This window comes from Calonectris borealis, chromosome 3 (genome assembly GCF_964195595.1).
Source record: "Calonectris borealis chromosome 3, bCalBor7.hap1.2, whole genome shotgun sequence".
Classification (NCBI taxonomy): domain Eukaryota; kingdom Metazoa; phylum Chordata; class Aves; order Procellariiformes; family Procellariidae; genus Calonectris; species Calonectris borealis.
In genome coordinates this window covers 56,888,459-56,901,416 of record NC_134314.1, presented here as the reverse complement: position 1 = coordinate 56,901,416, position 12,958 = coordinate 56,888,459, and the positions used below count along the sequence as shown (strand labels likewise).

Here is a 12,958-nt window from a genome sequence, read left to right as displayed (position 1 = left end):
AAAAATATTGTCATTAAAACACATACATCAGAAATATAATTAGCCTGTGGCTCTCATAATGCTATTTTCTCAAGGTTTTTAGGGGGTGGGGGAAAAGGCTTGCTACCTATTTATGTGTTATGGAGCTTGTATACAACTACTAAGTATGTGGTATAAAAGGATGGCCTCTGTGTTGTACTAAAATTTGAAAGATCAGGCATTTCCCTGTACCTATAAAAGTTGGAGTGAATTAAAATGTTCCCCCTAGTGTTCTAGGATGCATTTGCATCATTCAGAGCTTCAGCATCAAAACAGAGTTATTTTTACTCCAAGTGTGATTATTTTATAAGCTACCAGGAAGTATTAGGAGGAGTAAAGCAAGGGGCAGATGATCGCTGCATGAGTAGCGGTGTCTTTAAGACATTCCTGCTCCTATTATCAGCCTGTTGCTAGAGCTGACCATTCCTCCCACAGTGATGTTTTGTCTGAATATTCCCCAATCAACCTCAGGCAAAATTAGCCCCATTTGATCAAATAGTTTTAATAACTAGTAAAAGCAAGTCTGTCTGATCATTGATGGAAGATGTTAGTCGGCAGACTCACAAATTAACCCATCACTAAACAGGTGGGAAACTGATGAAGAGCGGGGAGTAGTTATCTTTGTATGGTCCAGCTGGATCAAAAGAACATCTGTCCATGTAGTTTGGTTTATGTTCTGTATCACCAAAAGGCTGTCTGCTGAAGAAACAAAAGCAGTAAGCTAAATGATCTGTAGGCTTTTTTCCACGCAAGTTTTCCCATGATGCTGTTACCTTTTAAGTGGATGCTGAGTTCTGATTACCTTCAGGATTCTTGTCTTGGAATGCCGCTTCCCATTCCCACGTCAGACGGGAATGAGGAGAAGGTGGTGCGCTCTTCTTGGTGGGAGCGGCAGGTAACTACCTGGAGTGGGACCGAGGGGATCTGCATGTCAGGCTTGGACTGAAGTGAGGAAAAGTGTTTTTGCTTATGCTAGGTATAAGAATGCAATCTTAACACACTCATACCAATATGGACAGGGCGTCTAGGAGTTCAAAGAAGGACTCGGGGAGTGTGAATATGCAGTGATTAATAATGGATGGTTACCCGAGGTTCATTGAAGAAAGTAAAAGATGAAGTCCTTTATCTGAATTTTATCATTGTAGGAATTTGATTGTGTAACTTCTCCTTTTGCTACAAATCTGTTAAAAGATTTTTCCTTACTTACCATTAGCCTCAGCATCGCTGTGTCTGTTACTGATGGCTAAGCTGCTTCTAATAGTTCAGTTTTACACATTATTACTAATATAGTAAAGCTGATTCAAAGAGGCACATACTCAAATAAAGAGTTTGTCAAGCCATCTAATACGATCGGCATGAAGGCTCTTTTTTTCTCTGTCCAGACTCTTGTCTCTTTAGTATTCACAGAGATGATCATATCATATATCCTGAGAACAGTGCTGTAGCTCTCTCTAGTGTAAGATGTGTTGTATTTTGCAAAGGTTGTTGAGCTGCACCAATACTGAGCTGGGAAAAAAGGATGCCAAAACAGTTGGAAAAATAATGGATTTTATCTTTTTTTGCCTGAACTGAATAGAAATGCAAACCTGTGGGAGAAAAAGAATTTTCAGCAGTTTTGGTAGAATATGTAAATAGCTTTGTTACAGTCAACCAGAAAAATTTGTTTGCAGTTCTACATAATACTTTATTTCTTTTGCAGATTACCTAATTCCATTCTACTTTACTTTTTTTTTACTTTATTCTTTTACCTTTTAAATTAGCTTAATATTTTAAAATATTTTCTTTAAACAAATGCAAAACGTCAAACACTTTGCTTAAAAGCATCAAAACAGAATGTTTCAGCATGTCTGAAATAAAGCATTTGGTTTTGGAAACACTGAAATAAATATATGATGGGTTTTTTTTAGCAGCCAAGGCTACTAAGAAGATTTGACCTAAATGCACAATAGTTTTAAAATCATCATTTTCCAGCAGATTTATTGTTTTACGTCTGTGTTTCCTAGCTTTATTTTGGAAATAAAGCTAAGAAATTATTTTAAGAGTAGGTAATTTCTTTTTAAGTTGATAATTATTAGTATCTTGTAGTTCATATACTAACTCCTGAAGAGGCAATATTTTGATGCTATCCTCAGGTGTGCATTTCAGAGACCATTTATTTTTACAAAGACTTTGTAGGCTGTTGAAGTAGATTAATCTTCCTGAGGATTTCAGCTGCTGTGGTACTAAGTGACGGCCACATGGTGAACGTGGGAGCGGGATCAGTACACTACAGAACTGGCTGTTGGGGGGGAATTAAAGGAGAACAAGTGCCACGAAAATGTTCTGTCACTATTCATTTGAACGTGCAAGTGAATTTGCTTTGATTGTGTTCATAACCCCTTTATATCCTTTTTATGCTGTCTTCCTTGTGCTTGAGGTTTACTGGTATGCAATGTGGATTTAAGGTCAAATGCTCACTGACGATGAATTTTAAAGTTGCTTAGACTTGAGAATTCACATAAGATTAAGAGTTACACTTGTTTAAATGTGGGAGTAGCATTGAACCACGATTAAGTAGCATAACTAAAATTTCGTAATTCCGATAAACCAGTTGTAGAATAAACGGCATTTGCCAAAAGATCATTTAAATTAAATAAATAGATCTGAGAACATCGGGAGCTATTTCCATGAATGGAAACTGCTCATGACTATTCAGCCCTTGGCAAGAGCAGAAAAGTAAAATGGCAACATTTTCTGTTAGTGCTCAGTGTCTGACGTTTTTCACTATCTGAGGCCAGTGAATCAGCTTTATGGTACAACAGATGAATTGTTGAATCATGTTTATGAAAAAGTAATAACAATGGCTACTGTTAATATGTCTGGCATTTTTTCTAGTCTTTCTGTTTAACTGCATTGTAAGTCCATGTTTTATATGCATAGCCTTATGCTGCACATATTTTTGCTTAACAGGTTTGCCCGTTTGCCCAGAGCTGACTCGAGAGCACATTCCTAAAACCAGGGATGTGGGTCACTTTTTGTCTGTTACTGGGACTGTCATACGTACCAGTTTGGTGAAAGTTTTGGAGTTTGAACGGAGTTATATCTGCAATAAGTGCAAGCATGTGTTTGTCGTCAAGGCTGACTTTGAACAGTACTACGCATTCTGTCGTCCATCAGCCTGTCTTAATGAAGAAGGCTGCAACTCAACCAAGTTCACATGTCTCTCTGGAACAACCTCTTCTCCTACCTGCTGCAGAGACTATCAAGAAATCAAAATTCAGGAACAGGTAAAAAAAAATAAGATGGAGAAAAAAGGGAGGGTATTAAGGTATAGATGTCTCAAGTACAAAAAGAATTAACTTACTAAAGAAGGCATTTGGGGGCTTGATCTCCTGCTGGAATAAGGTAACGCCGCTAATTTTAGTGAAACTGTTCATGCTTATGTCAGAATTAAGTTGTTGATTAGACTTCCATTATTAGGTAACTCCATTCCAGATCGTACAAAACACCCGGGATCAATGCATAGGTTAAATTTCCGTGCTTAATCCTTATAACACCAAGTTTGTGTTGTTTCTCTAAGGACTAAAGTTAGCCCAGTGGTGGCCAAGGCCAGCTGTAGCGGTGCAGTATCGTCAATACATGGTGTCTGCAAATGTCTGTTCCCTTCAGCTAATATTGAATTCAACAATTATTGAATATGTGCTCCTCACAGAATTTGCATTCGTTTTTCTGAAAGTAGCCCTGGGTGGAAGTACAGCTAAGCTGGAGGAGTAAGAAATAATCAGGCCTCTTTTTGCAATAGCGCATAGCTAAAACAAAACTAGCACAAGAAAATCTGCACTGTATGAAAATTGAGAATAAGTAGGGTGTATTGCAGGCAATGTTTCTGTGTTTATTTATATGTTCAGTGTCTTTTTCATAAACCTTTTCGAAGATCTCTTCAGTTGTTTCAGGGGTTTGATTTTATAAATTAAGCGTATAGAGGTGCCAATCTACATGCAAGATGTATGAAAACAGAAATGTATGAAATTAGAAATGAAGCTCTTTAAAGTTCAGAATAGCAAAAAAGTAAGGGAATAAAACTACTTCTAGAAAATAAGCCCTATGCTGCATGTTTATATTATGATTGTTTCTGACATATGGTTTCTATAACATTTTTTTTGTTTTACTGTGTGACACACAGATCTCTGTGGTGGGAAGGATTTTCAGCAGCATGGGTTTATTAAACACAGGAAAGTTAAAAGGGGAATGCATTTCACTCGTGTTTCCTACTGAGCTCTGCAAGTAACTGTGTATGTGCTACTGTACTGACAGTAATGTGAACTGCCTGTGGGCATTTAGATAATACACAAGGATGAATTAACCTTCCTAGGCACTACAGAGTGAATAAATCTAGAATTCTAGCATGTATGACCTATGCTGCAGAATGAAGAGGTACTTCTGGTTGTTGTTCTTGTGCAGTGGATATTCTAAAAACTATTGCAAGTTTTAAGTGTAAATGGAAGGACTGCTGGTTGGAAATAGACTGTGACAAGATTGCATAGACTTTGCCCTGGAGAAGAGAAGAAGAATTACAGGAGTTACTGGCACGTTTGTCAATATACATTTGTCTGGTTGTGTGCGATTTGTTTTTTCCTGTTGTTGATTTAATCCTTGACACCTAGGTGTAATCTTGTATCTCAACCTGTCAAATTATGGTTAAATACCAGAAAAATATAGAGAATAATCTTTCAGTGTATGCTTCATTGAAGGGTTACCTAACCCATGGACATGCTTCAGTATCCAAAGTACACTGTGCATATTGAAGAAGTACCTAAAAATATCTCAAATTATTAAAAAAAAAGAAAAAATCAGCTCTTTCAAATGACCTCTTTTAGTGAGCTTTCTTCAGTAAGATATTGAAATCACAGCCCAGGATTGAGCACCTTCAGCTAATTTAATACCCAGTCCCGTTTCCATTAATGTAAGCATTAAAGTTCCATTATTAAGTTCATGGCAGCAGTGACGTGTTTACTGTGTAAGTTTTGTGAGAAAAAGCAAGGACTGACCTCAGTTCCGGGAAGGGAATGTAGGTCCTTAAGCTGGAGCAGCTATAAATGGCTTTTGAAAGGTGCTGTTCTTAAGAAGTGCTTTTCCTTCCTGTCTCCTAGGTTCAAAGACTGTCTGTTGGAAGCATCCCTCGTTGCATGGTGGTTGTTCTGGAAGATGACTTAGTGGACAGTTGCAAGTCTGGTGAGGATACAGCATATATCGCATATGTTTGTACCACAAGCATTTTTATTTTTCCATTTGAAATGAATCTTTGCCAAGTAGGCTGTCAGTGCTGAGGGCTTGTTGAATGAGATATGTTCATCTGTCACGTTGCTGTTTCAGCTTGGACGTTAGCATGGCCGTTGAAGACTATTCTAGAAAACGTCATACATCCCCATGTTACATCTTGACTGTTTGACAGATCAGTTTCAATAAGTAATGTGTTGTGACGTACAGAAAGTATATTAAATCTTGTTACCGTGGGAACACCAAACCTCTTGAGGAAACTGGTCTACACCATCACACAGTGTGTGGTGCCCCTCTGTAGGTTCGGAGAGCTGGGTAACCTGACCTCCTCTCTAAGGAGTGCTGCAGGTGGAAAAAGCTACTTGGCATTCAAGAAGGAAGCTAATTGGCAGGAGGATGTGTGAAGAATAGACTAAAAATTCTCAGATAGGCACATCCCCACAAGAAATTCATTTCTGGTTGTACTTTCTCAGAAGAAAACTGTGGCCAGAATATTAACTAGTGATTCTGGAATTCATCACAAAAGTTACCAGAAGTCAAATAAGTTTTGACTAAATTTTTTGAATAGTAAATCTAATTGAAAGAAGAGCTTCTACAGTTTACTGTGGATGTCTCTTTTCTAAAAGAGAAGACAAGCACAAGTATACCTTTAAGAATTCACCTACCTTAAACAGAAGTAAAAAGACATAGCAACTTCCTACCATAGACATGAGCAATCTACCTAATGTTTGTTTTAGAGTAACAGCAGGAGGTTTGCTTTTTGTTCTTGGGTTTTTTTAACCTTATTAGCTGCAACACAGAATCTCAATTGCATTATTATGCATTACAGCTAACTGACACATCTGCACATCTCAAGTCAGATATTATTTTACTAATTTTTGTTGTTACCGCCAGGAGATGACATCACAGTGTATGGAGTGGTAATGCAGAGGTGGAAACCTTTTCATGAGGATGCACGCTGTGGCTTGGAGCTTGTTTTGAAAGCCAACTATGTTAAAGTAAACAATGAGCAGCTAGCAGGGGTTGTAATTGATGAAGAAGTCCGCAAGGAATTTGAAGACTTCTGGGAAAAGCATAGGAATGATCCCTTAGCAGGTTAGTAGTTGAAAGCTTTTAAGTAGGACACATGTTTGGATATAGATGAAATCAGGAGTGAAAATACAGTGACTGAACACATTTTTTCCCCCTTATCCTATCCCACCACCCATTCCTCCAAAAATATATTTTTTCCAGTACAGGAATATGAAATTCTTTCTTTAATATTACTGGAAAAAAAAAGTACCAAACATACTGCATTGATCTTCCTTCTTTTGAGCTTTCTAGTCAAGTGTTCTGTGGAACATTTATTAACAAGAAATGAGAAATAATAGCAGTATCAGGGAAAAAAAGAAAAGCGTTTTATAATCAAGAAAGAAAAAGCATACCGCTTAGAAGAAATAGTGTGGACCAGATCTGCTTTTAGTCAGCATAGCTGTTGATTCTGGGGCAAGAGATCTGACTCACTGTCTCTGCATCCCAAATTAAGCTGTGAATCTTCACCGCAGAGCTTAGCATATCTCATCTTTAACCCTGGATGCCTAGACCCTTGATTTAGGTGCTGTGGAGCCTCCTATCAAATGTGGAGAGAGTCTCCCAATTAACAGTGACTTCCAGAACAGCCAGAGTGTTTAGTACGCTGTCTCCTAAACTTACCGTGGTCTGCAGTCAACCGCCTAGGAATTGGCAGGAGTTGTGTCGGGAACTCTGTCCCTCTCCATAATCTGAGTGCCTCCTCCTGAACTGCGGCGAAGCTCAATGGCCTTTTTAGGATCTCTGTCACTGAACTGTCTCAGGCTAACACTCTGTCTTTTAAAACCCTGAAAAGGGCTTAGTCTTTCTTCTTGTAAGACAAATAGGAGGAAAAGCAGGTGGGAATGTTGCCCATGTCAGCTTAAAAATTAGAGTGCTCACATAAGAAATTGGAGATTTTGTCAATTACAAAGATTATTCAGAACTGCATTTCGTGGAAAGCAATTTAATTGCTAGCCTCCTGCTGTTTGGGACGAGAACATTTCTTCCTCCTGCTGTTTGGAACGAGAACATTTCTTATCACCCTGGTTGGAACTGTTCAGAAAGTAATTCAGGATCCTCTTTGAAGGTCCCATTTAATCTTTCATTCTCAGGACAATTTTTGGAAGCCTGCAGGGAGAAATGTGTTTTTATGCAATATTACCTGCTCAGAATAAATGGATTAATATGAAGTGGCTACAAGAAAATTGAGGTTGAAATTAGAAGGACCCTGATTGCCCAAGATGTCTGTTTGAGGCCATTTGTCTGAATTTGAGTCCCCTCAGGTGAGGGCAGAGATCAAATTTGACTAAGGAGTCTAAGGTATAGGCCATTTCACAACAGGATGTATGTACATTTACTGTTTTTCAAGAGATAATGGTAGTTACTACTGCATTTTATGTCAGTCAATTCCTGATGCTGTATATTCGGTGTCCTGAAAAAGTCTACCATGGCAGGCCTCTGAGAGTCACTGCAGGTGACTATTTTTTCTGAATACTCTCTAGGAAGAAGCAGAACTGCTGAGCTGCTCAGCACTGACAAGGCAAATGCATCTGAAATCAAGTAGAGGCAACTGTGGAGTTAGATCTTGAGTTATGCTATGGCTGACCAAAGTTTTTAAAATTTCATTTTTGGACAAAGATGTGTTAATACCCTCAGAAGATCTCTCCAAGAAACACATATGCCTCGAGTCATCTATTAGGCGCCTACGTATTTTGTCAGTACCATGTACTTGCATCTAAATTTAAAACATTAAGTTAAGAACTCAAAATCAGTCACTCCGTTTTATTTCCTACCAATGGGAGTAATGTATGGCATTAAACGTGTGATCCCTTATGTGCTGTCAGTATCAGAATCTTGAAGGACAGAATTAATTCTGTTACACACCTTCCAAGCCAACAACATTATCCTAGCAGATTGAAATATTCTGTTGCTGGAAAGGGACTATGTTAGGGAGGAGGAGAGGGTCAAAGCAGACCTTTGACAGAGAAGGGTCAAGGGAGGAGGAGATTCAAGACAAGAAAAAATGAGCCATGCTATGGGTGCACAGGTTTAGGGCAAAATACTTAGTGTTAGATGTTTTCTTAGTTTTCTTAAGCGTACAACACACCAGTTTTCAAGGGGGCATTTTGAAGTCTGGAAACTTTTAAGTTTTATGCTTCATAGCCCCTACACTTTAATCTGTGAAACAAAAGAATTTGCATGATGGCATTTCGTTAGTGCTTTCTGTTATGATATCCAGACCATACATTCCTTAAACTGTGATAGGATTGGCTTTGCTGCTTTTGATCATGGAAGACTTAACTTTTTTTATAATGAAGGGAGTTTAGATCAAACAACTGCTTTGGGTCCCATTTAAAAAATAAAATAATAAAAAAAAATCTCCTCCCTGCCCTGTTGTCTTGTTCAGGAAGCAGACCCAAATTATTTGTGAGTGTACGTAGGACTGTGGATGTAAGACAATTATTTCTCCGTGTACACAGGACTTTAAGTGCACATAGGAGACCATGGGAAACCAAGTTTTACTCTTAGGGCTGAGTGCCATTTTTTGCTCCTGTTCTAGGGAGGAATGAAATTTTGGCTAGCTTATGTCCTCAAGTTTTTGGGTTGTACGTGGTGAAGTTGGCAGTAGCCATGGTGCTTGCTGGCGGTGTACAGAGGACTGATGCTACTGGAACTCGAATCAGAGGTTAGTATTGTTTCTAATCATCAACATCCTTTCTAACAGTTGTTCCCATCCCTGTCTTCACCCGAATCCTTCCCCGCTCCAATATCAAACCAGTAAGGTTTCAGAAGCATAATGATCCCATTTTCTTGAGTGAGAGCAATTTTTGTTTAATGCTGAGTATTCTTCCAGAATCTCAGACAAATAAAGTGGGTGTCTAGACTTCCTCTTTTTATTTTAATTTTTCCCAAATAAAAGCAGGCGTTCAGGATTCCATTAGGTAGAATATTAAAGGCAGTTGTTTTAGATAAAATGTAAACTCACTTTTTATTGTATAAGTGACGTTTTGAAATGATTTCTAGTAGAATATTCCCAGCAGTATTTGGCATCAAAGGATAGAATATTAATACTTCCTTAATGTGGATCACTATAGCACATTGAAAGGAAAAATTAAAGGATTCATTTTACTTCCTAATGCCAGACTTTTCCATCTGTGATTGTCAGCACATCTCACTTAGTTCTGTTACTGTACGTTATCTGCCTGCTGATTCTCCTTCTGTTGTTATTAGATGGCAAATATGCCATGTGCCAGGTGGTACGCAGGTCATAATCTATGTAGGTCATAATAATTCTAAAATCATATGCGTGTATATACAAATACAGGATTTTCTTAATGCTCCAGCAGCCAAATAAGGTCATAGACTTTATATTTGAATTGAAGTTGTATTATGTTTTGTAGAAGACAATGAAATAATTTTAAAGCACTTCAGTGAGATTGTAGTAGCCAAATTATTTACTTCTGTAATTGTATTGTTCTGGTAATACTAAATTGTGTTACTGTTGGCAATGTAACAGAAGCAGTTAAGAAAAACAACCTGCTGATTTTATTAGTACTTTTCACAATAATTTAAGTAACTGAATAGTGGAATGATAACTAAACCCTGGTATCCTTCTGTTTCATGTTCAAAAGTTGAATCTGAGAAATGAGTATTCTAAAATGTAAGAACTCACATTATGGGAAGTATATCAAATACCTGCTAATAGTTTTAAAATATTTCATTTTACATATTTGGTTTGGGTGCAGTGATATGACTGGATGCTTTTATTAAACAATGTATTTATCACACCCAATAAATAGTGCAGTCTTAAACAGAATTACATATTGCAATGTATATGTAGTACTAAACGTTAGGTGAATAATGAGAAGTATTATTTAATTCAGAGCATTTTGTGTGTATCTTTCTCTGTATATGAACAGTCTACTCCTACCTCAATGTTTCCCCCCAAGGTGAATCGCATCTTTTGTTGGTTGGAGACCCAGGTACGGGGAAATCTCAGTTTCTCAAGTATGCAGTAAAGATTATACCACGATCTGTGCTTACTGCAGGAATTGGATCTACAAGTGCAGGTATGTGCTGCTTCAGCTGGAACGCTTTACTTTTTTTGCTGGAATGTGTTTATATAGAGGCCTTCTACAGATATGAACATATGTGCTCAGGTTGTGTGAGCACAGTTGAAGCAAAGAACTGCTGTGGAGGCATATGAGGCTTGACATGACTCTCTGCAAAGGGCAGTCCTGCCCCTTCTTCTGTATCAGTGGAGCAGTGTGATGAGCTTCTAACAGGGAACCTTACAAGCCTCATCCAGAGGCACCTCTTGCTGCTTTGCTAGCAGAGGATTATCTAGACCTGCATGTTTAGTGTTCTTCCCAGTTATGACAAATCTGACATCTTTCCAGAGCTCACACTGTGCGATGGGCTAGCGTCATTTGGTTTTTCCTGAACAGATACTCTCCTCTCTTTTGTTCTTTTATATGTTCTGGCTGGGTGCCAGTTTGATTTCTGCTTACTTTCTGGAAATTCACCTCTGTACTGAGGAATTATTTCTGACTCATAAAGACAGTTTCAAGAAGGTTTCAGAGAGCAACCTTTTTTTTTTTTGTGGTTTTTTTTTGGTTTTTTTTTGTTAAATTCGGGTATGTCCCAGCTGGCTCTGAATGCCAGGTATCTTTACAAACTCTTTTGGGGACAATGTGCAGGGTCAGATTACCTCTGCAAATTACTTTATTTGAGCAAATGACTATATTACTAGTACATTCAAAATCACAAAATACTTAGGGATAAACCCCAATGTGTCAGCTAGCATGTGTAACTTGAATGTTTCTCAGATACTGCTGCTTTTCATTTTACGTCTGGGAAACACCGTTATTTATACATGGGAAAACCAGAGAATAAATCTTTCCCAGTTCTGTAGCTACGTGTACATGTGTATACTGGGTTTTCCGTAGCTGTGGAAGTGGAAGGTGGTGTTGAACATACACACTCCTGTGTGCAGGGAACTTGTTATGAAACACGTATACCTCTGGTTTTCCATTCAAACTGTCGACAAATAGGTCTGGAGAGAAGCCAGAGAGAACATTTTGGCTCAGCATTACCTTTTCTCCACTTTTTGTTCTGTGTTAAGAACTGAGAACAGGCTGGATAATTTAAATTTTGCTGGAGGACTGACAGTGACCTAGAGTGAAATTTTGCCATGCATTTCAATGTGACCTTGCCCACTTTTGTCCATAGTAATCTCCCTGTGTCAGCTGCTCTTGGCCTCTGATGTTGCTGTTACCTTCTTCACCACATCTCCCCTGGGTGCTTCATTTTCCGTATGATCTGGTTTCCAGCTCAGCCATGATAGCTACGTTCAAAGACATTTCCCTGAAAACCAATATTGCAGTTTACAAGCTTACTTCTATGTGTGCCATAGAATCAGCTGTGATGATGTGTGGAGGTGGAGTTTCATCTTGTGAAAGGATTGTCTTGGGTCTTTAGATCACGTACATTTCACTTAAATACTCCTCATATTTTAAAAAGCTTCTCCCTCTCCCTGCCCCCCGCTCCTTCCTGAAATCTGACCGTGGGTGCACCAAATTTCCACCTTAAAATTCTTTAGGACCCTTATCACAAGTGAAACTTGAGTCCCTAGCAAGAAATCTTATTAACTGTAGTTTAATTTCAGGGAACCTTTCCATGGCTAGAACTGCTGGACTAAAGCGTTAATTTCTAGCCCAGGAGTTTGGATGTAGTTTGAATTATTTTCTTTGCCTTCCCTATGCAAGAAGTGTCTTACTTATGAATATGTTTATGTCCTGGTTTCGGCTGGGATAGAGCTAAATTTCTTCCTAGTGCTGTGTTTTGGATTTAGTATGAGAAGAACGTTGATAACACACTGATGTTTTCAGTTGTTGCTAAGTACCCTACTGGTCGAGGACTTTCAGCTTCCATGCTCTGCCAAGTGCACAAGAGGCTGGGAGGGAGCATAGCCAGGACAGCTAGCCCAGCTGGCTAATGGGGTATTCCATACCATGTGACGTCATGCTCAGTATATGAATGGTAGGCATGATCCAGGAAGTAGCGATTGCTACTTGGTTATCGGTCAGCGTGGGTGGTGAGCAATTGCATTGTGCATCACTCATTTTGTATATTCTATTATTATTATTATTATTACTAATTTTCCCTTCCTTTTCTGTTCTATTAAACTGTCTTTATCTCAACCCATGAGTTTTCTCACTCTTACCCTTCCCATTCTCTCCCCATCCCACTGTGGGGTGGGGAATGAGCGAGCGGCTGTGTGGTGTTTGGTTGCCTGCCGGGTTAAACCACGACAATTCATAACTGTACCTAACATTGATTTTGACAACTTGCTCTTTGTGCAGAAGCTCCAAATGATGAGTTTGGAGAACTATTAAATTGTTTTACTTTCCTTGTCATAATTGCACACTTCAAATGGCCAGTTTCTACTTTCTCATGAGAGGAGAGTCCTAACGCATGTTTTTCCCTCCAGTGTACAGATTCTAAATCCCTAAGTTCTACTTTCAACTAGTTCCTTTATATAAAAAGCAGTCTGGATTGCCGTTTAATTGCTGGCTCTGGGATTACAGTCCACATAGGCTGAAAGAAACACCTGAGATCTGGTAAACCCTGG

At 38.6% G+C, this 12,958-nt stretch overlaps 1 protein-coding gene across 1 annotated transcript in view; it reads left to right on the top strand.

The window, feature by feature from the left end:
• MCM9 (minichromosome maintenance 9 homologous recombination repair factor) overlaps positions 1 to 12,958 on the top strand; it is a 49,900-nt gene that overhangs the window by 1,315 nt on the left and 35,627 nt on the right. The window contains exons 2-6 of the mRNA XM_075145734.1: positions 2,968 to 3,284; positions 5,148 to 5,229; positions 6,169 to 6,369; positions 8,885 to 9,010; positions 10,275 to 10,394. Coding sequence (XP_075001835.1) covers positions 2,968 to 3,284; positions 5,148 to 5,229; positions 6,169 to 6,369; positions 8,885 to 9,010; positions 10,275 to 10,394 — 846 coding nt within the window. The remainder of the gene's footprint in view (positions 1 to 2,967; positions 3,285 to 5,147; positions 5,230 to 6,168; positions 6,370 to 8,884; positions 9,011 to 10,274; positions 10,395 to 12,958) is intronic.